The 25,434-nt window shown below is 41.3% G+C and overlaps 1 protein-coding gene across 1 annotated transcript in view; it reads left to right on the plus strand.

The window, feature by feature from the left end:
- The first annotated feature begins 6,836 nt into the window (after positions 1–6,836).
- NREP (neuronal regeneration related protein) overlaps positions 6,837–25,434 on the plus strand; it is a 32,966-nt gene continuing 14,368 nt past the window's right edge. The window contains exons 1-3 of the mRNA XM_027552611.1: positions 6,837–6,976; positions 7,349–7,390; positions 8,682–8,750. Coding sequence (XP_027408412.1) covers positions 8,748–8,750 — 3 coding nt within the window. The 5' untranslated portion in view covers positions 6,837–6,976; positions 7,349–7,390; positions 8,682–8,747. The remainder of the gene's footprint in view (positions 6,977–7,348; positions 7,391–8,681; positions 8,751–25,434) is intronic.

The raw sequence follows: 25,434 nt of genomic DNA on the forward strand, positions 1-25,434 counted from the left end.
AGTCTGTTGGTCACATGCTCACATCTGGGTGAGCATTATTATATCCAGGCAATTCAATACACCGATTGGCTAAAATAATTAGTATCTACTCTTTAGGGTCACCTTCCCTGGAATCTGAGCGACTGAACTCCCTGGAATCATGGGCTGTATGGGAGAAGAATGGGGACCATGACAAAATCAGGGTTTCATTAAGAATGTGGAAAAGGAAAGAGACAATGGTGTCAGGCAGGTAATCAAAAATGTCTTTAGTCTGTCCCTTCATAGAATTTGCAGCCTAGTGGTGAAGACAGAAAAATAAAGTAAAAGTTACAGGGCAGTATGATAAGAACATTTATAGAGTTTTGTACAGGGTGCATATTGAGCAGGAAGGTTCCTTTCTAAATTAAACCAGGGCTTCAGAGAAGATTTCCTAAAGGAGGAGATACACAACCCAAATTTGTGAAAAATGAGCAGGAGTTAACACACTAAAGAAGAGGGAAGAGGCACTGTGGCAGCAGGAGCCACAAATGAAAAGACTAGAGTCATGCAGGACTCACTGGGGAGCACCATTTGGGTGACCAGAGAGGAACTAGAGATGAGGCCAGAAGCAAAGGTGGGACAAGCCACCATATGTCATGTAAGTTTTACTCTATAAAGTTCCCTGGAGTACTTCTATTATAGCCTATGAAGCTACTGTGTATGTAATGCTAACTAAATGCTAAACATGGTATGCAGTTCTACCTAATACAGCACACTGGGTTTAGAATGTAAACCCTAACTTAAAGATGAAGAAACTCAGACTAAAGGGTTAAACAATTTATCCAGGATCATATATGCTTGGCTGGAACTGCGTTTATACACAACTTTTCACTTAGAATTCAAACTCACCTAACTTATTACATAAAGCAATGAGGGGCTTAAAAATAGTTTTCTTGCAGGAATATATATTTGAATATATGAAGATACATTCAATAACTATATATCTAAGAGAGATTGAAGGAAAACCTATATATAAAGCACATCTTCTCCTTTGACCAAGTCCTCTGATGGGCTCTTCTTTTGCATACATGTTAGAAATACAATACAGCGATCAGGTTCTTATGCACGATTCTTCTGTCAGTGACTGTCAACAGTCATTGATCAAATATTGTAGAGAGCAATATTGAACAGGAACCCGGAATGTTATGTCCATGAATCAAGGCAAACTGGAAGTGGTCAAACAGGAGGTGGCAAGTGTGAATACTGACATTTTAGGAATCAGTGAACTAAAATGGACTGGAATGGGTGAATTTAACTCAGATGACCATTATATCTACTACTGTGGGCAAGAATCCCTTAGAAGACACGGAGTAGCCATCATGGTCAACAATAGAGTCTGAAATGCAGTACTTGGATGCAATCTCAAAAACGACAGAATGATCTCTGTTCATTTCCAAGGCAAACCATTCAATATCACGGTAATCCAAGCCTATGCCCCAACAAGTAAAACTGAAGAAGCTGAAGTTGAACAGTTCTATGAAGACCTACAAGAACTTCTAGAACTAACATCCAAAAAAGATGTCCTTTACATTACAAGGGACTGGAACGCAAAAGGAGTAAGTCAAGAGATACCTGGAGTAACAGGCAAATTTGGCCTTGGAGTATGAAACAAAACAAGCCGAAGGTTAACAGAGTTTTTCCAAGAGAATGCACTGGTCATAGCAAACACCCTCTTCCAACAACACAACAGAAGACTCTACACATGGACATCACCAGATGGTCAATACCAAAATCAGATTGATTATATTCTTTGCAGCCAAAGATGGAGAAGCTCTATACAGTCAGCAAAAACAAGACTGGGAGCTGACTATGGCTCAGACCATGAACTCCTTATTGCCAAATTCAGACTTAAATTGAAGAAAGTAGGGAAAACCACTAGACCATTCAGTTATGACCTAAATCAAATCCCTTATGATTATACAGTGGAAGTGACAGATAGAGTCAAGGGATTAGATCTGATAGAGTGCCTGAAGAACTATGGATGGAGGTTTGTGACGTTATACAGGAGGCAGTGATCAAGACCATCCCCAAGAAAAAGAAATGAAAAAAGGCAAAACGGTGTCTAAGGAGGCCTTACAAATAGCTGGGAAAAGAAGAGAAACTAAGGGCAAAGGAGAAAAGAAAAGATATACCCATCTGAATGCAGAGTTCCAAAGAATAGCAAGGAGAGATAAGAAAGCCTTCCTCAGCGATCAGTGCAAAGAAATAGAGGAAAACAATAGAATGGGAAAGACTAGAGATCTCTTCAAGAAAATTAGAGATACCAAGGAAACATTTCATGCAAAGATGGGCACAATAAAGGACAGAAATGTTATGGACCTAACAGAAGCAGAAGATATTAAGAAGAGGTAGCAAGAATATACAGAAGAACTATACAAAAAAGATCTTCATGACCCAGATAACCATGATGGTGTAATCACTCACCTAGAGCCAGACCTCCTGGAATGCAAAGTCAAGTGGGTTTTAGGAAGCATCACTATGAACAGAGCTAGTGGAGGTGACGGAAATCCCATTGAGCTATTTCAAATCCTGAAAGATAATGCTGTGAAAGTGCTGCACTCAATATGCCAGCAAATTTGGAAAACTCAGCCGTGGCCACAGGACTGGAAAAGGTCAATTTTCATTCCAACCCCAAAGAAAGGCAATGCCAAAGAATGTTCAAACTACTGCACAACTGCACTCATCTCACACGCTAGCATAGTAATTCTCAAAATTCTTCAAGCCAGGCTTCCACAGTATGTGACCTGTGAACTTCCAGATTTCAAGCTGGATTTAGAAAAGGCATAGGAACCACAGATCAAAGTGCCAACATCTGCTGGATCATCGAAAAAGCAAGAGAGTTCCAGAAAAGCATCTACTTCTGCTTTATTGACTATGCCAAAGCCTTTGACTGTGTGGATCACAACAAGCTGTGTAAAATTCTTGAAGAGATTGGAATACCAGATCACTTGACCTGCCTCCTGAGAAATCTGTATGCAGGTAAAGAAGCAACAGTTAGAACCGGACATGGAACAACAGACTGGTTCCAAATAGGAAAAGGAGTACGTCAAGGCTGTATATTGTCACTCTGCTTATTTAACTTCTATGCAGAGTACATCATGCAAAATGCTGGGCTGGATGAAGCACAAGCTGGAATCAAGACTGCTGGGAGAAATATCAATAACCTCAGATACACAGATGACACCATCCTTATGGCAGAAAGCAAAGAAGAATTAAAGAACCTCTTGATGAAAGTGAAAGAGGAGAGTGAAAAAGTTGGCTTAAACCTCCACATTCAGAAAACCAAGATAATGGCATTTGGTCCAATCACTTCATGGGAAATACATGCGGAAATAATGGAAACAGTGACAGATTTTATTTTGGGGAGCTCCAAAATCACTGCAGATGGTGACTGCAGCTGTGAAATTAAAAGACACTTGCTCCTTTGAAGAAAAGCTATGACCAACCTAGACAGCATATTAAAAAGCAGAGATATTACTTTGCCTAGTCAGCCTAGTCAAAGCTATGGTTTTTCCAGTAGTCATGTGTGGATGCGAGAGTTGGACTATAAAGAAAGCTCAGCACTGAAGTATTGATTCTTTTGAACTGTGGTGTTGGAGAAGACTCATGAGAGTCCCTTGGACTTCAAAGAGATCCAACCGGTCCATCCTAAAGGAAATCAGTCCTGAATATTCATTGAAAGGACTGATGCTGAAGCTGAAACTCCAAAATTTGATGACCTAATAGGAAGAAGTGACTCATTGGAAAAGACCCTGATCCTGGGAAAGATTGAAGGCGGGAGGAAAAGGGGATGACAGAAGATAAGATGGTTGGATGGCATCACCGACTCAATGGACATGAGTTTCAGTAAGTTCCAGGAGTTGGTGAATGGACAGGGAAGCCTGGCATGCTGCAGTCCATGGGGGTACAGAGTCGGACACAACTGAGGAGCTGAACTGAACTGAACTGATAGATCAAATGTTTTAGTTCATGCTCTCTTCCCAGTGAACTGTATGGCCTGCTATATCGTCCTCATTGGTTCCCTTGGCCCCATCGAAGAGTCATCTGACCCCAGATGTCAGAATATCCCTGAAATTGAGGCATTTTGGTTTGTCAGTGTTTGTATGAGTTTGTTTCCTAACTGTTAGTGGTGGCGGGATGAATATATGCCCTAAGTAATGAACCATACAGAAGCAAAGGACATAAACCATGATTGGGAAAGAGGTGGGGTGATAAAACTAGAATGTTAGATTGCGGTCACGTTGTGGCAAGTTTTAAGTAGAAGAGTAAGTATGTATGGGCTTTGTACTATAATGGAGCAGGGATTAAAAAGTATTTCAGGAGAGCAGATCTACCATGTCACCCACAGGATAGATGGGAGCGGTACTGAGCATGATAGCCAGGAGCAAGTGAAACAGCTGTTGCTACATTTCTTGGGTGAGGTGACATGGTGGGTGCCCCTATGCACGTCCCTAGTGGCTAGTGTAGTCTCCTACACTCAGAGGACTCAAGAATGTTTCCTATAGTTGGTTTGCAATGGTTTTCTGGAGCACAGTAAGTAGATTATGATTCTGACCCATTGTTCTTATTTCTTGAAAAAATCCGTGTCACCTAGATGTCTGTGATTAGACATGAAGAAAAATTAGCATATTATAATTTCCAAGTTTCCCTGTGTTTTGAAAGAATGTCATCTTAGGTAAATTTTGCATAAACACTAAAGTCAATGTGTGTCCGAGGAAACCAGAATTGAAAGAGACACGTGTACCCCAATGTTCATTGCACCTCTGTTTACAATAGCCAGGACATGGAAGCAACTTAGATGTCCATCGGCAGACGAATGTTTAAGAAAGCTGTGGTACATATACACAATGGAATATTACTCAGCTATTAAAAAGAATGCATTTGAATCAGCTTTAATGAGGTGTATGAAACTGGAGCCTATTATACAGAGCGAAGTAAGTCAGAAAGAAAAACACCAATACAGTATATTAATGCATATATATGGAATTTAGAAAGATGGTAACAATGATCCTACATGCAAGACAGCAAGAGACACAAATGTAAAGAACAGACTTTTGGACTCTGTGGGAGAAGGCGAGGGTGGGATGATTTGAGAGAATAGCATTGAAACATGTATATTATCATATGTGAAACAGATCGCCAGTCCAGGTTCTATGCATGAGACAGGGTGCTCAGGGCTGGTGCGCTGGGATGACCCTGAGGGATGGGATGGGGAGGGAGGTGGGAGTGGGGTTCAGCATGGGGAACACATGTACCCCTTTGGCTGATTCATGTCAATGTATGGCAAAAACCACCACAATATTGTAAAGTAATTAGCCTCCAATTTAAATAAATTTAAAAAAATAAAGTCAATGTGTGTGGGGGTATGTTTGTAGAAATGCTTTCTTGTAGACATAACTTTTGAACATATTTTCCTGGGATAGATTTTTGGTCCATGTGGCAGTGCCCTCTTGGGTTTCAAATCTGATTCTGAGGTTACCTACGATCTCAGTGTTGGGGTGCCCTTTCAGACCTACAGAGGCAGCCCCCAGGCTTCTGCCCTATGCCACTGCTCCATTTACTCCCCAGACCTGCCTTCCATCATTTTCCGGGCGGGTGAACCCTGACCCTGAAGGCATTAGGGACATTCACTGAGACTTGTTTTTTCCCTTTGTTCCTAGTTAGGTTCCAAAGTAAGTTTTCTTGTTGTCCTTAGGAAAATATCTGTGATGTTTTAGATTGATTCAGGGAAGCTCCAAGTGGGCCCCTTCAACTTTACACCCGCTAGCAGTCTAATCAGTATTTGCTGCTACTTTTGTAGTGAAATGTTTAAGAACTTAGTTTTTGTAAGTCCATCCGCCCTTTCTTTTGATTGTTATAATGGAAAACATTGCTTTCAGTGATCAGAAGTAAAAATGTTGATGGCAAATTTAAAAGACATTATGATCCTTCATATCTTTTTTTCTTGGCAAAGCAATTTAATTAGGAAATAGCCCTGCCCTCTAACATCTGACAATTACCATAAAATTATATCCTGTTTGGTTGGCAACAAAATCAGCTTGTTCTAATTTGTAGCAAAATTTTGAGCTTTTAAATTACTGTAAAAAAGACAGTCGTATTTTAAGCAAGAAAGATGAGGTTTTTAAAAAATCAGAAATGCAAAGAACCTCTTTTAAAATGCAATCTCGTTTTCAAAAGTACGATTTCAGTGGGGCTGAGAGTGGGAACCTACTAAATCTTGGGGAGGTTGTCTTGTGCTGATCATACCAGATCTCAGCCTCTTGCTGTCTGTGCACGTGCGTGTGTGTGTGTGTGTGTGTGTGTGTGTGTGTGTGTGTGTGTGTGTACGCGCGCGCGCGCGCGCGCAGCCACAGGGCCCCGGGGGTGCTCGGGCTGCGGGCTTCTTCGCTGCCGGGAGCGGGGCGCGCGTACCCGGCGGGGCCGACCCGGGCCGTGTGCAAACGCGGGCAAGGCCGGCTCTTTGTGTGTCAGTGCGGCTCCGCGCCGCCGCGGGCACCATTTTCTGCTCCGCTCCGGACAGGCACATAAAAGGGAAGGCGGCTGCCGCCGGTCGCCGTCCTCTTTCCCTCAGATGCCCTCTGCTGCAGGTTTATTATTACAGTACGGGCCGCGCCGCCTCTCCCCGGGGCCCTGGCCAGCCGCCGGGCTGTGCAGCGCCCTGGCCGCCTTCACGCCTGGCGCGCCCCCAAACCGCCTCCTCCGCCTCCTTATTTGTCTGAAAAGCAACCGCACGTCGAGGCGGAGAAGCCCGCCAAGGGGGAGAGGCCGGGCCGGGTGTGTGCGCGCCGCGCTCCGGGGGCGGGGCCGGGGCGGCGCGCGGAGCCGCGGGCCCCTTTGTCCCCGGGCCCGGCAGGCGCAGGGGGGCGGCGCGGCGCTCGGGGTTCCCGGGTGCGGGGGGCCGGGGCGCGCGCGCGTTGGCCGCTCGCCGACCGGGCCCCGAGTCGCCGATTCCTGCCGAGTAAGCAGTCTGGCTCCGCCGCGGCCGCACAGTGGCAGCGAGGCTGGGGTGCTGGCGTGGCGCCAGCCCATCAGAATTAGCTCATTGTTCACTAGCACACTAGCAGCAGAGAGGGAGAGAGAGAGAAACTGACTCTTAGAGAAAGAGACACACACTCTTGGAGAGAGAGCGCGAGGCAGGGAGACCTTCCCCCTCCTTTTTCCAAGGCTGCACTTCTTGGAAGTGAAGCCGGTTTGGGTTTTGTTTCCCTTCCCCCTCCTCCCTCCTTTTCCTCCACCCCTTTTCCCTCCCCCCGCCCCCTCCCCCCACCCCCCCCCTTCCCCAGCTGTCTTTCTAGCATGATACCCTTTTTCATCCACATTTGTGTTTCAGGTGTAGAGAGGAGAGAGTGAACAGGGAACGGGGCTTTTGTCTGTAAGTATATGCCATTCCCATCCCCGGCCGGGAGTGCTGCTTTCTCTTTTGTGTCGATTTCTTGCCGTTGCTCTTTGCTGGACTCCAACCCTGCAGAGTTCATGCTTCTTCCCTCTAAATTTTAAAGAACGGAAGCCTGTACTTAGAGAAATTCTGGCATTTTGGTCCCGCTGCATTAAGGCTGGAATTTGACTTGGGTGTTTTTTTTTTCCTAATGCACAAGTTCAGAGGGAGAAATCTGTTGGGAAGGGGTGGGGTTTTTCGCTTGTTGGTGTGATTTTTGTTCTTCTTGCTAATAAAGCATTGTTAGGAACTGTTTTGTTTCTTTGCATTAAATGCACTTCGGTGCATGGACACCCCCCCCCTCCCCTTTTATAAAGTGGATTTGTGTTCCTCCATCCTTAGTCTTTATTACTCTTTCAAAGCTGCTGCGCCTCCAAGGGTCTTTTCAGGCATTCGATCTTGCAACACTTTCCCCCTGCATTTTCTTATAAAGCAGCTGAACTTTGGGGGAGGGATGGCTTAAAAATAAGTGACTGCTTTTTGCTTGATGATGATAATAATCTGATTTGCATTTCTGTGTGTCTGTAATGCCATTATAGGAAAACTCGAAGAGCTTATAATACCCTGTTAGAGAACTTTGTTTCTCCATTCATCTTAATTTTTGTCATAACTTATGTTAACAAAAGAACTGTATTCTGACACAAAGGTTGAGAGGAAAATCACCGCAGCACGTATATTAATGTTTATTTGGTTTAGGGAGAAGGGCATAATGGTGTATATTCCTGACTTTTCCCCCTTAGTGTAGTGTTTTTTTTTTTTTTTTAAACACGGAAGGTTATGTAATGCAGTGCCATTTCCAAAAATATCCACTCTGAGGCATTACACTACACGGTGCAAGGCTGATTCGTATTCTGCTGTCTTGATTGCAAATATACTGCCAGTAGTATGTCTGGGAACAAAGAGCGGCCAGAAAACAATCTATTTTTATCACTTGATTCTACTTTTAAGTTATTAAGCCTTTTAAACTCCTGCAATTTAAAGATGAACCCAACACTAAGAATAGCCCAGGACTCTGCAAAGCCAGGTACCAGGGATTCCTTTGTCCCCTATTTAAGCCTGCAGACTGTTTGAAAAGCTCTTTCAGAAGCTCCAGTGGTTACAATAATTTGCATGTAACTGAGCTTAACCACAGAAAATGATTATTTGTCTGTAACCTCTAAACAAGCATTTCTCATTTGCTGACCTATGGTGAGGCAATTTGTCTACTGTATTTAAACATATTTTGCAGGTTGGTTGGTCTCCTTGGACTGAAGAGAGGGAGGGTGCAAGGCCAAGACTGTTAAGGATTCTCAAAATGGTAAGAATTGGTCATCAGAGGAGATTCTCAATTGCTTCTTACCAGTCTTTATTCCATATAAATATCAACCACCCACCTTCATCTCCTCTGAACCCTTCATTGTTTCTACCCTATATGACCTTTCAGAGGTTCCTATCCAGCCTGGCAAGCTTCTGCAGTACAGCAATTTATATTAATTGGATGTGATGAATTAGGAATAAGATCTTTTGATTTTCAATCACTTTGAGTAGAAAACTGAAATTCCTTTCAGAAGTGAAAAATTTTTAACTTGAACAACAGAAACTGTTCTGTTCTTTAAGAAGAGTGATAAATTGTGACATGCGTGGAAGAGGTGGCAAGCAATGGGGCTCAAACAAAGCAATGGGTCTTTTAGTAGAGAGAGCCAGAACTTATCCCAAAAGTAGGAGTCTGTGTCCAGCTAATCCAACAGCTATAGTATATGCTAAAGCGGTATATATGTAGAGCATGGACTTTTATGGTAATACACTCTATTGTCTCCCAAATACTGTTTTATTGTTGTCGTTGATTTATAACTTCATTTATGAGAGACATCTGCTCAGTTTTAGAAGATAAGCGTGTTATCCTCTAAATGAAGGTGTAACTATTTCTGACAAGCATTATGATTCACAGAGGAGGCAGCTTAGTGTTCGATGATGGATTAAAGAAATAGATGAAATACACATTAAAAACAGTTGAATACATGTATTACTCTTTTTTGAAAAATTTCCTCTATGGAAATGAACTGAAAAAAAGAACAGAAATGTCATGAAACTTTTTAGTTAAGTACAGCATGTCCTACTGCAGATGTTTATGCTCTTTAAAACACCTCTTTGCCACTTAAGAGTGTGTGGTTTCCAAATTTAGTTTTCGTTTTTTCTTTTAAACGAGGGAGGAATTTAATGAATCAAAATTGAATCCGATATACTTGATGTTTTCTTTGAGAGCAATCCAAGTATAAGCTTCCAAGGAGAAAAGTGAGTCAGAAGCAGTTAAATGAATTCTGTTTGAATTCTGTTAATAAGTAAGCTGTTTATTTTTTGTGTATGCCTCACTTATCATTTCAACAGGTGGGTGTCAAAGCATCAAATAAAATAGATTTTGCTTGGGCATAGGTTGATAATGACCAAATTAAGTAACTTAAGGTAGAAGGCAAAAGGGATAAACAGGAAATTAATCAGTAGGTTTTGTGCAAATGGTTCCTAAATGGATATTAAATTCCTGACTAGCCATTGTCATAGGGTTCTAGGATGGTAATAAAATAACCTACTGCAAAGTGTTTTTGTTTATTTCGTTACCTTTTACTGTGATTGGCCACGCCACCTTGTCCTGTAGCTCTTTATCCCAGAACCTTACCCTGGAATAAAGAGGGTGTGAAGAGTCATGTGTGTTTTAATGTCAGGTGACCAGTTTGGTTAAACATCAGTCTGACCACTGATTCTGCCAAAATTAGTCCTATAGATCAAGCTCAAAGAATAAATATCGTGTTTCCATAGCAGTGAGTGGAGTAAGTTTTGTGGAAGTAAAGCATGTGTGCCAAAGCCCAGAATGAAAGTTGGAACAGTTCGAGTGCAGAAGAGCAAATTCAAATTATTGTTACATGTTGTCAATTTCTTACAGTTGTCGTCTATTTATGGTGGCAGAATGAGAAATCAGTTTGTTGCTCTTGGAAGGATTTTTAGTCATGGAAAAATTCTCACAACTTTTTGGTGATCCTTTCATCAAGATGTCAGTCCCTTTTGGCACAAGCCCATTGCCTGAAATGAAACCACCGACAGTTATTGTCTGTGGGTGATTCCAAGTAACTTTCTAGCAATTTTCTTATTCCGGGAGGTCTGAGCTCTTCAAAGTCTTTTCACATACTAATGTAAAAAAAATAAATTTTGATTGTCTTTTTTTTTTTTAACTGAAATTAGAGGTGTCTTATACCTCCTTTTCTCCTTTTTGGAAAAATGAAGTTATTTTCTTTCCTTGATTAAAACAGGAATTACTTTGCTGATCTTTAAGTCTTTACTTAAAGACTTATCTCTTATATGATAGAAACTAGCTCTGGGGAAGCAGTGCACTTAACACCTAGTCACCTTTAGAACATATATAAACTTTTATATATTTTCTGTGAGACATATCTTTCCATTTATATAGAAACATGGATTTCCATATTTCAAAACACTAAAAAGGGTCTAATTTCAGTGTTTTTGACCTGTTTAGTAAAGGGCTTATTCCAAATACAAATTTATAATCAACTCATTCCAGAGTAAGAAATTAACTAGTAGACTCTAGGATCCAAAACAGAATGGTTCAATATTTAGGCATTCGACATACCCTAAAATGATGTTTCACAATGATAACTTTTTGCATTATGAAAAAATACAACTGCGTTGTTAATCTATGAGGCGCTAATCACATTGTGTTCCATATACGGGACCCTTTGGGCACAACCCCAGGGGGCATTATTTACATAGGCTACAGTGCATCTGGGGTTGTGCATTTTAGGAGTACTGTTACAAGTTTTAATTTTGAGTGTGGTTTGCCTTTTCTTCATTTTCTAGAATGTTCTTTTTAATAACATCCCCCAGTTTTTTTGGTTTTCTAGTAAGCATAACCTTTTCCTAGCACCCCACCCCCGACATGTCTTTGCAATTAACAAGATATTGTGAGTCTGCAGAAATCCTCAGCATTTCTTTAATTTATATTTGGCTTTTTGTTAAATTTAATTTCTAAGATTATATTTAATATTGGTCCTTGGGATTTACTTAGTTGTTTTATTTTAAAGGCATTTGCTTTGGATACATCACTGAGAAGAAAATATTTCAAAAATAAGCAGATGGTCTTAGTGAATAGTTTGAAAAAATAAATTATTTCATTCAGTGTCAAAGTTAAGTCCTGATTTTCAACATGACTTCCCTTTGTGCTGTAAACTTACCTCCTGGTACGAATGTGCCATGGATTCACAGTGGAAAAGCTTGGGCTCATTATGTTTTAACAGAGACCTAGGAATTGGAACAATTTTAGATTCTCTCTAAGTCTGATGCTGAGCTTTTCAAAATGATGAGTTGACTCCATTGTACTGCTCATAGAGCTTTGCTTTCTGTACAGTCTGTGAAGTGGCATTCATGAACTTACAAGGAGACTCTTTCAATAATCTCTCCAGTAACATAAGGTTTTCTTGTTTAAAGAAAAAGAGAAAGATTGCAAAGGGATGAGGTACTGTTGGTAGCTGTGCCGTTGGGTTTTGGAATGTAAATTTACAAGTTACTCAGTGATTTTTTGATTGTGGGGATGCTGAAAAGTACCTAGGAGAGTAATTTTAGATGGTACTGTCTTCTCTTTTACCAGTGCTTCTAGCTCATTGTGAGGGGAGAATTGGGAATTGTTTGGGGAATTAGGACAGTAGGGATGGTCTATCTGGGTTTAGCCCCAGTCCCTCTTCCTCTTGAGCTAAATAGATAGGTCAGGCAGAAGAAGGTATTTGAGCAGAAATCTTGGAATAAACAGGTATTTAAAATATCATTCTATTTTTTTTATTTGTTCTGTTTTAAACTGATGCAATTCTTAAAACTGGCATGTAAATCAGGTCATCATAAATACACTGAAAGAATTCTCTTTATTTTAAACCCTAAGATGAATGGTTTTCCCGCGTGGTGCAGTGGTAAAGAATCTGCCTGCCAATGCAGGAGATGCAGGAGACACGGGTTCAATCCTTGGGTCAGGAAGATCCCCTGAAGTAGGATATGGCAACCCACTCCAGTATTCTTGCCTGGAAAATTCCATGGATAGAGGAACCTGGCTGTCTAGAGTCCATGGGATTGCAAAGAGTCAGACATGACTGAGCACACACACAGTCTAAGATGAATACTTTAAAATAGGAAAATATACTTCTGAAATGTGAACACTTTACTAATCCAAATGAATAACCTCCAGATGATGAGTTTTATACATTGTGCTCACTTACACTAGACTGACCAGGAGCCTTAGAGTGAGGTACTGTGGCTTCCCTGCTCTTGCACATATGTTTTTAAATGCTGTTTTTGGCTGGTAAGTCTTTTAGGACCTTATCCTCACAACCAAAGTGAAATGGACGGTTGAGATAATTATCTGAATAATTATGCTTAACACAAAATAACTTGATTTTGTCTGATTCATCTTGCTTTATTCAAAATGTTGCTGGAGTGAGGCAGGAGTGGAAGGGATTTGCCTGAATTATCTGAATAATTCCTTTGTTATATGGGAAAAAGACTAGCAATAAGGAAATCTTACCAGTGAATCCAATTTGAATGTACCAGAAGAAAATGTAATGGATGTAGCTGGATTGTATCATCTTAGTTGATCAAGATATATTTTAAAAATTCTGGCTTTAAACCACTCCTTTGCTTTATATTGGAAAATTAACCATAAGTCTCATTCCACATCTGTAGAAATTATGGTTCCTAAAAATCCTATTTCTTGGATCTAAATCTATCTGAAACGAGTACTTCTGGACATGTTTTGCACCTATGGACAGCTTCAAGAATCTCTCATCTCAGTAGTTTAAAAAACAGCAGTGATCCTGAAATTGATCTGTTAGTGCATGACAGTATTAGCAGCTCTAATGGTTTGGGATTTAAACATTAGCATGGCTCTCAACTAAATTCTAAATATCAATTCAGTTATTAGTAGCAATGACATGGTATTAACCTGGTGTAACACTAGATTATACTCTCCTGCATTATTTCTTAGTTGGATCACATGCATTTCTTTCACTGACCAGCTAGATTATAGACTTCCAGAAAGTTTAAAAACTTCATATGCAGTGTTTAATGAAATATTAAATATATGTTAGAAGCTCAGTAAATATTTGGTGCATACATGCTAATACCTGTTAAGTTGGACTTTTAAAAATTCATCCTTAGTGACTTAATCTTGTTTAGTTTTCATGGACTAGAAGTAATTTTTATCCTTCCATTCTTCTAAAGAGCTAGGAAGTTGAAGTGAATGTAATGTTGGCTTCCACAGCAAATTATTTTCCATTATTTATTAGCAGAAGAAAAAAATTATGATTAAGCCATAAAGCCACTTGTCAAACAAGTGTCTTGCAGTTGCTCACCTTTATCAACATTTAGAGCCATCCTCTGAACAACCTGATGTGATTCTAGCCCTCTAGGTTTGATCCAGCTGTGGTACTCAAAACTGACAGCAACTTTTCACTATAGTCCTAAAAATCCCCTCTGGGATCCAGGAGAAACTTTGCTCCCAGTACTGGAACTTTAAAGCCTTTACTTATTTCCAGTATGATCTCATTCTGTGATACCATGTAAATGATCCCAAGAAAACAAAGTTGCCATGTATGGAAGCACTGAAGAAAATGAGAAGAGTTAGCAGTAGGATTGTGCATCTATTCCTATGTCAGCTGAACAAGCCTTTTTTTCTTTTTTAGTATTTTCTTTGTGCTAAGTTTGTTGCATTATGGAATGTAGATTTATATTTTACTTGTGGCAGGAAGACTAATATGCGTGATGAACTTAATGTCTTACAATATAATCTAGTGCTAAATTGTAAGATGCAGAGGAGTGGTATCACTAGAGACTGGGAATTGGAGGTGAATTCTTTCTTTTAAGGAGGTTAAGCCATACCCAGAGATGACAGATACATGGTTTGTGTGCCATCTCTGCCTCCTCCTCCACTTGTGGCAGACATTGCGAATCAGTGTCTTAACACACGTTATTATTATTATTCATCCTGAATATGATTTCCAAATCTTCACTCTCTTGTTACTTTAACAACTGATTGGAGTCGGCACAAAATTTGAAACCTAGAAGGTCCTTGAGAGCAGGTACTGTGCCTTCTTGATGTTTTCAGGGCTTAGCATCTATCCTTAGTAAATATTGAGTGAGTGAAGAATGGGTAGATTTAGATGAGAGAAAAGCATATTTCTGATAAATACATTTATTGGAAAGGTATGCTTACAGGAGAGAGCATAATACATGTTTACCGCATTAGTGAATGTCCTCTCCCTATTTCAGGCCTCTCTGCTCTCAAAGGCGGACCTCACACACTAGACCTAGAAGGCAAGGACTCCACTTGCTGAGCTAGAGGCAGCCACTGCGCAGGCATCTTGGAGATGGCCCCAGGCTCCCACTCAGGTTCCAGCCTGTCTCAGGCTCTTTGCATTTTGACTGTGCCCAACAGAAAAAGCACACATGTTCATTCACATACACCTTATTTATTGCTGCCTCTTACTGTCCTTGGGCCATGATAGAGTGATAAGAAGGAAGGTCCCTAGTTGGAAGGAATAGGGAAGGGAGCACACTTAACCTCTTTCTTGGGAGAAAGTGGCTGCACTTCCCCTGATAAATGCCAGAGGATTCCTTAGTTCCACTTGGCCAGAGAGGGTGTTGTTGCTGTGCCAGCTGTGAAAGCAGACCCCATTCTTCCCTTCTTTGCGGCTAGCCATGTGCTAATCAGTCGCAACCACACAAACCCAGCTGGTTCTCTCTACTTCTTCCTGATTAGCCAGACGTACATATTCAGAATTCAAGCCAACGCTTACATCATCATAATAAAATTGTTTACAATTTGAGGCCTATGGACCGTTAATAATTTAGACAATAGTCTAGTGACCATCATAAGGGAATCTCATCACATGTTACCCAAAAGTTGGGGAAAGCCAAGACCAAGAAGGATTTTTCTGGAATCTCTTCTGGAAACAGGGCAGACTCAGAAGGCAGCAGCTGCAAGATTTTCAATATGAAATGAGTTTACCAGTTCTTCTGGACCCTTCAGGTGTGGTTGGACTCATCCCCTAGACAGTAAGTGACATACATAAGCGCTGTTTCCTTAAATTCCTTATGCCTACTCCCACATCATACTTTTAAATATTTTTTTCAACTTCTGTGTTTTAAACCTTCATAAACTGAATCTCTGTGGCTGAGCAGCCATTCCAGTAACTATGTGAACTCGTGTTTTATTTCTAGCTACTATAGCATTTATTTTCTTAGAAGGACCAGGCTACTTGTTATTCTGAACATGCCCCAGGAGGCCCTCCCCTCTGTGCCTTTGCTTACTCAGTCCTAGAAAGAATGCTCCTCTGGACAAATAAAGCTCTTCTTCCAGACTGAATTTAAATGACAACACCTCCATGAAACTCTCCCCAGGACATCTAGCAGGAATGATCTGCTCCCTTGTATACTAAACGCACACACAATATTCTACTTGTGGCTGGCTTCTTTCTGCATGCCTTTCTACCCTCCAAGAATAAACCTGAAGCACACTGACCACTAGTAAGTGAACATCGGACCTCTTCTTATGGTGCAGTTGAAGCTGTGATGCCTCTTTTTCCCCTTTTCCTGTATCAGGATGGTGAGTTCAGTTGTAGAACAGTTGAGAGGGAACTCTAGAACAACTAGTGAAATTGACTGGCATTCTTTTCCTACAAAGTGAAAGGAACCCCTAACCTTCATGGACCTTGAAATAGATTACACCTCCATGAGCCAGTCTAACCACTGCTCCAATACCTGTGTGGGAACTGGCACATCCTTAGTTTGTTTAGTTGCTCAGTCGTGTCTGACTGTTTGCGACCCCATGGACTGTAGCCCACCAGGCTCCTCCGTCCATGGGATTTTCCAGGCAAGAAAATCCTGGAGTGGGTTGCCATTTCCTCCTCTGGAGGATCTTCCCAACTCAGGGACCGAACCTGGGTCTCCCACGTTGTAGGCTAGACGCTTTACCGCCTGAGCCACCAGGGAAGTCTAGTAACACATAATCTTTCTAAAAATCCTTCAGTCTTAATGTATTTGCCTAGAATTGCACAAGTGCAATTTAACATTGATATCAAAAACACTTGCAGTGAATTCCTAAGCAGAAGCAATTCCTCTTATTGGTTACTAAGGCACATCCTTAGTAACCAATAAATGTCTGTGGAATAAATGAATGAGTGAGAGCTCAGGAATACATGGAGATCTGTTATTTCTGGGCAGAGCCAGGTGGCTCACCTTGAGATTTACAACTCGTAGTAGCCCAACACTTCGCTGGGGCGTGACAGTTCTGATTATAAAATGTAGGACCCAGGAAATTAAGTCTACACACAGGTGATGAATTTGTTGCTGAAAACCATCTCTCACTGAATAAAGAAGGCTCAGTGTTAGGGAGGTAAGAGCGGAGAGTTAAGTGAAATGTAAACACGATACAAAACCAGCTCCTCAGTTCTGCGCTGCCTTCTGCACTCTTTAGACAGAAGAAGCCCTCAGAGTGTCCAGAAATTTAGTTTGATGTGGTCTGCTGGAAGAGGACTGTCAGCTTTAGGGAGGAGTCACATGTCCATCCGGCTGGGAGATGTCACTGTGCTTCAGGTCATCAATGTTGTATTGCCAGCTGTCCACAGTGCCTCTCAGCAATCTGACTGAGTCAGTCATGACAGTAGAGCATCATCTGCTCTGGTTTCACAAGGTAATGAATTCTTTACAAATAAAATAATTGCCTGTTGTTACCTCGGAATAGTTTCCGATCTAAGCCTTGTGCCTAAGAAGTCGCTCAGTTCATGTCCAGCTCTTTGCCACCCCATGGACTGTAACCTGTCAGGCTTCCCTGTCCACGGAATTCTCCAGGCGAGAATAGTGGAGTGGGTTGCCATGCCTTTCTCTGGGAGATCTTCCCAACCCAGGGATCAAACCCAGGTCTCCTGCATTGCAGGCAGATTGTTTACTGTCTGAGCCACCAGGGAAGCCCTAGATTTATGTAGCTGGAGGTATTTTTAAGCCCTGGATTTTAACTGTGCTTGTTCAGTATTCATCCTAACTCTCATAGACTAAAATACAAGCATCACGCCTGTTTGAAAAGAAGGGAAAGATATTTAAGAGAATGCGGTCAGTGAAAGGAAGGTCTGTTTGCCCCTTTTATGCTGAAATTGGGAATCAGAGCCATTGATTGGAAAGAAAGGGAGAATAGCTGAATAGTTGTTGCCAGTGAAAATATGAGCCAGAGACCTGTACCAATACGTAATTAAAACAAGAGGGAGGTTGATACTGTGCACAAAGTTTTGGTGTGGTTGCCCAGTTCTAGCTCTTGTCCCTTCTCCACTCCAGCCCGTACTCAGATCACCATCACACACCGCCGTCCTTTGATTACTAGGGCAGGTAGCAGCCTTCCTGTCTGAATTGTGTTTGATACAATTCCAGCTGGGAAAAGTACTGCAGGCCACTGACCAAACAGGGGGAATTTACAAAAGTTGTGTTTAAAATGGATCCAGGCATTTTGTGGTCTCTTTGAATAAAGCCATTGTCAGATATAGCAGAAATTAGGAGAAGATACTGTGTGTTTGGCAGCCAACATTCGAAACTGTCAAGGAAAAACTGGATTCTGTGGTTAGATGAATAAAACTTATTGACTAAGATACTTAAAAACATGACCTAAGTAAGGGATTGTTATTAAGTACTTTTCCAAGAAGGACTATTTCTTGCCCTTCATTTAAGGCATCATAGTGAAAGTTACCAAAAGGCTTATTGAGACCATGCTGGGAAAGCCTGCCGTTGTGCACGTTTGCCAGGCAGTTGCCGAGCCTCTGCCGTGGTGCCATGTGGGTTTGGCAGCACGTGTTTGAACGTTTAGCCTAGTGCCTGCTGCGTTGTGGGGACTCAGTTAACACTGGCTGAAAGAAGGAATACTGGGCAGAGAATGGACCTACTATTCGAAACATGCAATCTCATGGACTTTCTGAGGTAGCATGGTTATGAGAATTAGAAATTGAAAAGATGAAGTTGTTAATTAACCCTCACCTTTCCTGAATAGATATCCCAAGATTTGGTGGCTTAGCTCTAAAGAAACCTTTTTTTTTTTTTTTTTTTAATGTGTTTTCTTTGCTAGTTTAGCACTTGCAACCCAAACTAATGGGGACTTGTCTTTCCTAAGATGTTCATTCTCTGGAGTTGAAAGCTACCTACCAAAATTCAATACTTCATAGAAAATAAGTATTTAGTAAATATTTCTTGACTTATTGATTGGATAATTAATATATATATACTCAACCAATTTAGGTAATACAGCATCAAAAATTCTGCCCACATCTTGGAGCCCTTCTCATCTTTGTAATTTTGATCTTTTATTACCTGGATTTGATTGTTTCCAAAGCCTGGATGCTCTGGACCCTATAAAAAAGCTGTATAACTGAAGCTCCATTTCACGGTGCCCTGTGGAAACTTGGGTCTAATTCTACATCGTGGAATGCCTCTGGCCCTTGCATGTTTTGCTCGCTTCTTGATAATAGAATCTTAAATTATTCTGATCTTGTTATCAAGGTCTGGGAGTCAAATCTCTACATCTTTTCATTTCATCTTCATTAAGCCTATTCCTTTTTCTTTTTTTTTTTCATGAGGACTGCTTTTTAAACTTTAATTTTATTATACAGGATTAACTGTCTACACTGTCACAATCAATTCAATCAGAAATTCCATTAAATTTGGTTTTTGGCATCATAGAAACCATTCATCTGATAATTAATGTGAATTTTTCCCCAATTGATCAATGTTCTTATGTTGTTTAGACAAAACCAGAGGTTCGTCATGTCTTTGACTGAATGAATACAGTACTCTACATGTGGTTTGAGGATCACAGACCACTTTTCTTGTTACATGCTATTTGTTACCTTCATGATAGTAATAACTAATGGTTGGCTTGTTCCCTCGTCTCTGTGTTTCCATTTTTGTCATTAGAACTAATTGCATTTCTTAGACTATATTAATTAAAAGTTCCCAACTGGAATCAGGTTAGATTTGTTTTTCTTTCTGAATTACCATTCTTAATTGTTTATACATGCCTCTCTATCCTAATAAGTATTTATTTTCTTCCCCTTCAACTAGGATCACTTTATACTTATATGTTGTGTATGGTTTGCATAGCTGTGTATTATTGATCAAGAGTTTAATTCTCCTTTGACTAAACAGTTTGTTTTGAAATTGAAATTTTGAAAAGTAAAGTTAGAGTGAACATGAGTTCTAATGGTATTTGTTGAAAGATATTCTGAATTAGATTGTCCATTGCCTGGTCATCAAAGAAGTTGTTTGAGAGTTTATTTAGGGGTCATATTAAAACAATTTGGCTTCTCAGCAAATACCCTTCGTAATTAGCTGCAGTGTTTGCTAGATATTTGTATTGTGCTGAACATTTCCTTCCAGGGAAAACTGAAAAAAGACAAAACCGTGGTGATCAGTGTTGCTTGGCTTTAATTAGACCCACAGTCTTAAGGTAGCCAAGTGAGAGCTGCCGCTCTAAATGTTGTCCTTCCCCAGTGACTGTAGCGACAAATGGACACTGGTGAGCACGCCCTGTGTGCCCTCCAACAGTGCTGAGTGTTTTAGGCAAGTTATTTTTTAAAATTATTTTAATTGAAGGCTAATTACTTTACACTATTATGGTGGCTTTTGCCACACATTCACATGAATCAGCCACGGGTGTACATGTGTCCCCATCCTGAGCCCCCTCCCACCTCCCTCCCCATCCCATCCCTCAGGGTCATCCCAGTGCACCAGCCCTGAGCACCCTGCCTCATGCATCGGACCTGGACTGGCGATCTGTTTCACATATGATAATATACATGTTTCAGTGCTATTCTCTCAAATCATCCCACCCTCGCCCTCTCCCACAGAGTCCAAAAGACTGTTCTATACCTCTGTGTCTCTTTTGCTGTCTCGCATATAGGGTCATCGTTACCATCTTTCTAAATTCCATATTTATGCCCAGGTATACTGTACTGGTGTTTTTCTTTCTGGCTTACTTCACTCTGTTATTTTTGAAGGGGAGCTATTTATCAGAAAACACACACACACACACACACACACGCAAAAGAAAATACAGCTAGCAGAGAAACAAATATTTCTGAGAAAACTACTCTTGATGGTAGGTGTCAACAATCCACTGAGTAGAGACGCTCAGCACCTACCGAGGGATTGAAAGCAAGCCCACTCTCAGGGCCTCGTGGCGCCACTGCAGCTGGCTCCGGGGAAACAGCAGACAAGACTGCTATGGACAGGCCGTGTTCTCTGAGAAGAGAGGCTGGGTGTGCATCCCGTCTTCTCCATTTCTCAGCTATGTGACCTTGGGCACGCTCCCTGACTGCGGAGCGTCCTCCTCTGTCAGACGGTGAGGCTGATGGTGTGACAGCTGACCCCGGCCCACTTGGTCCATCTGTGCTGACCCTGTTGGGTGGCCTTACAGGTACTGATGCATTCAGCGGCACCCTGAGGATTAAAGGGGTGTGCCTAGAAAATGTGCCTAAAATTTAAAAACAAAAAATTAGAATGAACTCCAGTGTGCAATTCCCACAGAAAACTGTGGCTCTCCAAACTTAAATATTCTGCCAGTGTGGGTTCCAACCACTCTCATGTCTTGCTCACAGTTCTCTTCCTTTGGAGAAGTATAGTTTTGCTGATTGGTTTACCATGGAAGAAGAACCAAAGGGAAAAGCCCCAAAGATGTCAATATCAGTGTCTTGTCTCAGAATGCGGTCAGGATTTAGAATGAAGTTCTGAGTTTCCAATGCTGTCTTTTTCATGCCAATTAGAATATAACTGATCCCTTTCCCAGAGAATTTAGCCTCCTAATTTGGCATTCCTTTTGCTGTCATCTTCATGACTCTCCAGGTATGATGACTCCTGGTCCCGAAACACCGCGTCCATTTGGGTCGATGGCCACTGCCTTTGGTCGTCTCTGCTTCCTGTGGCACTGCCGGACTGGCCTTTATCAGGGAGAAGCTGCCTTCTGAGTCAGACCCCACTCAGTGGGCCTGAGAGTCCAGGGGGTGCACAGGGGCACATCTGTCCTGACCTGCTCCTCTGTGCTCTCAGTTTTTTGCAGTTTCCATATAGGACAGTTCCCCAGAAGCCGCGCAGTGCCCCAGCACTTAGGACGTGCAGATACAGGTCTGGCTGTGTTCCCCTCTTTAAAGCCAAACTTCTTAAAAGATAATCAACTAGCGTCTGATTTAAACCAAGTTTAATTACATCCTCTCCATAATAGAAACCACTTTCCCTCCAAATTTGGTGATCTGTTGCAATGCTGTTTGCTGTTGAAGAGTTATCTAGACTTCAAATGACCAAAACAGTACACGACAAGCTCTGAACTGTGAGATGACTTTTGCTAAATGCTGATCAGTTTGCACCTGCCAGCAGAAGAGGGTGCATTGATGGAAAGAGTGAATAAATTCTTTTGGAATGATCACTTTGGGCGAAAATGCAAACTTTCTGGAAAAGTCAGTCTTGCATATGTCAGCAATAGGAATGCTTTGAAATTGTTCATAAGCTCATCAAAAGCAACTGGCTATCTCATTATTCACCCAGATCAAGAAAAACCCCAAATCCATATGTCCAGATAAATATTTATTTCACTAGCTTTTAATTTAGGGCTTTAGGAAAAAAGACCCTGAGTTTCAAGGACTTTTTCTTTCATGTTGTTGGTGAAAACTTTCATAGATTTTAGTGAATAGCACAGTAACTTTAGAACAAGAAAGAAAAATTAGCATTCTTGGTGAGTAGAAATCAGACTTCTTATAGTTACATGAAGGTGAAATTCAGTATACCTAAAATTACTCAAACTGGCTAATAAAAGCAAGTCTAGATGTTTCCTATTAACCTTGGAATGTGCTTGGAAAAGGTCCTGCTAATTCCAGATGTCTAGTATTGGAAAGGGTATCAGCAGCATGACTCATTTGTGGCAGAGAATACCGTTCAAAAATTCGCAAGTGCAGTTTGGTGCACTCAGGCCCAATATGGTTTTCTTTTCTTCCTTAGGGTGTTCATTCTGTCCTTCAGTCTTTTGCTCTCTTTCTTTCTGCCTCCCTCTTTCTTTCTTCCTCTCTTCCCTCCCTTCCTTCCCTTTCATCCTTCCTTCCTTCTCCTACCATAAGTGTAGGAGAAACATTGCAAAATGTGGTGTTTCTAATTTCTTGGTTGCAAATGAAAACCAATTTATATAAGGGAATAAGGTGGTCCAGACTTAGAACTCAGATGTGTTAAGTAAATATTTACTCTGGTTCCACTCCAGGGAGGTAAAAGATTTTATTAACATATTTGTTGAGGTCATGGGGCAAGGAAAAGCTTATGCTGTGCTTAAATGCCTGAGGGGCCTTTTCTTTTTTTTTTTTTTTCCTTGCGAGTTAACAAAGGCCAGTGTTTTTTATCCTGCTGGAAAGAGCAAATGTCTTATTTTTGTGGCCTGTACTTTCTTATTGTTCACTCACAAACTGCTTAATCTCAAACCAGAGTTTTAAAAAGCTGCTTTATTTTTTCCCTTTGTTCAGAAAATCTCTTCTTAGATATCCTTTATGAAATTTGTTTCCAAGCTTTCTTCTTGTGCTTTTTCTCCTGGTTTACTTTGGGCTGTTATCAGCTGTTTGTACTTTGTTTTGTCTTCATCACTGAAAAGAAAAATCGCCCATTAAAAGTCTAGATTTGAAGTGTTGAACTTAATTCCTTGAGTCCAGTCCACAATTTGGCTCTGCTTAGCATACCAGGCTGACCTCCAGCACAGGGGAGGGTGCCTTGGCAGAAATCTGAGAATTCCTCGATCAGTAACTCCCTTTTTTGGATTTATGGAGCCTTTAGGTGGATTGCTTTGTGCTAAGCATTTTCCTATTGGAAAGGAATGAGGCTGGGATGAGAGGGGTTTGCACAGCACAAAATGTTTGCAACTGACCTCCGGTTCAGCGTGATGGGTTCACCAGCTGCTGCTGCACCCTGCCTTGAAGCACACGCCATCCAAAGCCCCAAACTCACATCATGAATGGTTTCAAAGAGCAGTGACAAAGCAAAGTTGGGTAATGGTAACCTTTTGTGGCTTGCTTCTGACTTGATTCCTTGCTCCTCTTTAAGTCTTTGTTTTTATTCTTAGAAATCAAATTTTAAAAGACTCAGCAGCCAAACAGGCAGAATATTATACTGTGGTACAGAGTGACTGTGAAAGCTCTTTGTGCTGACGATTAATTTCACTTGTAAACACTTTCATTTTGTTGCCAGCGAGGAGACTTCCTTTTCCTTTCTCTGCCTAGTTGAAATCTAGAAATGAAATTCCACAGCTGTCAGGCTCCCACATATTCATCAGCGGCCTCTCAAGATGGCTTCACAACAGGCAGAGTGAATCTAGAGGATTCTACTGTTAAACTCTGAACACCGCTTGTTTCAAACACCCCAGCTCACAAAGGAAAGAAATGAATCCTTTGCCTGCCTGACATGTCATCATGGGCAGTAACATAATCTGCTGCATAATATGAGTAAAATGTGGACATTTTCTGAGCCCATAGTAAACATCTGCACCCAAAGCAAAGTTAATTCAATGGGCTTAATCAGCTTGTGTGCTGGGAACCACATTTGTCTCCCCCACCCCCATTTCTACAGGTTAAGAACTTCAGTTCAGTTTAGTCACTCAGTTGTGTCTGACTCTTTGCGACCCCGTGAATTGCTCTGGAGTTATTTCTCCACTGATCTCCAGTAGCATATTGGGCACCTACTGACCTGTGGAGTTCCTCTTTCAGTATCTTATCATTTTGCCTCTTCATACTGTTCATGACTTATCAGGCCATAAAAAACCAAGAGTGTCAGTAGGTATTGTAGTGCAGCAGTGTCCCAAAAGACCATCCCTTCCTTTCTAGCAGGAGGGCATTTGTGGTTGAGTGCAATAGTCAAGTGTTTGTAATGCTTTCTCTGCGATTATCCATTGGTTACCACAGCCAGCTTGTGTGTGTGTGTGTGTGTGTGCATGCATGGACGCACACTTAAATTAGATCCCTGCACGTTTCACTTAGTTCTCAAACCAGAATGTTTGCCAACTTAGGGACCAACTAGCACATTTATTTTACTTTCTAGAATGTGCAGAGATGACGTCCGGTATGGGAATGACCCGACGTTTTTCTTTTTGCCTTCTAGTTGCAGTACCTTTGCCGCACTGTGTACGCCATCTCCAAGCAGCATTCTCAGGGTTAGGCAGAGCTCTAAGACTTGGTCTCTAGAGAGACAGCTCAGCGCATCATCTTTTGGCACCATCTAATCCTTGATGTAATACTGTTCAGAGAAAATGATCCTTGTAACTCATTTATAGTTTCACTTTACATTCTGCCCTCTCACATGACCAGTCACACCTGGGAGCAGACCAGCTTTTGAGGGAGATTCTTAATAGGGCCACTTCAAAGGGTATTTGCAGAAATGAAGTGCATGTGCGTGCACATAAATTCTGTCTTACAGTACTGGGTTTCATAACCTCCCAGCCAATTAGGCAGAATAGAAGATGTACACACACATGCACGTACACACACACACACACACACACACACACACACACTCACACACAGAGTAATTGGCAGAGAGATTATAAAATATACTCCTTTGCTGCTCAAAGAATTAATTATGTAGGTTGGACATCTGCTGCTCTGGTTCACTCTTCTAATTACAGGGGGTGGGCACCTATCTTTGATAAATCATAAAAGGGCCATGTTTAAGCACACAGAACCCCACAAAGGCTAGAAAATAATGTTATAATTATGGTTGTTAACAACCAAGCCATGCAGCATCTTCATCAGTTTTCTGAGAATGTACGTTCACTGGTAAAGTAAGCAACATATATATATATATACATTTAGGCTCCAAATAAAGCCATGGTCCTGCCTTTGAAGATTGTTCTCATCTAACAGTCTCCCCAAAGAAATACTGATAAAGATGGTAAGTGAGTAAAGGGA

The sequence above is a fragment of the Bos indicus x Bos taurus genome, chromosome 10, assembly GCF_003369695.1.
Source record: "Bos indicus x Bos taurus breed Angus x Brahman F1 hybrid chromosome 10, Bos_hybrid_MaternalHap_v2.0, whole genome shotgun sequence".
Taxonomy (NCBI): Eukaryota; Metazoa; Chordata; class Mammalia; order Artiodactyla; family Bovidae; genus Bos; species Bos indicus x Bos taurus.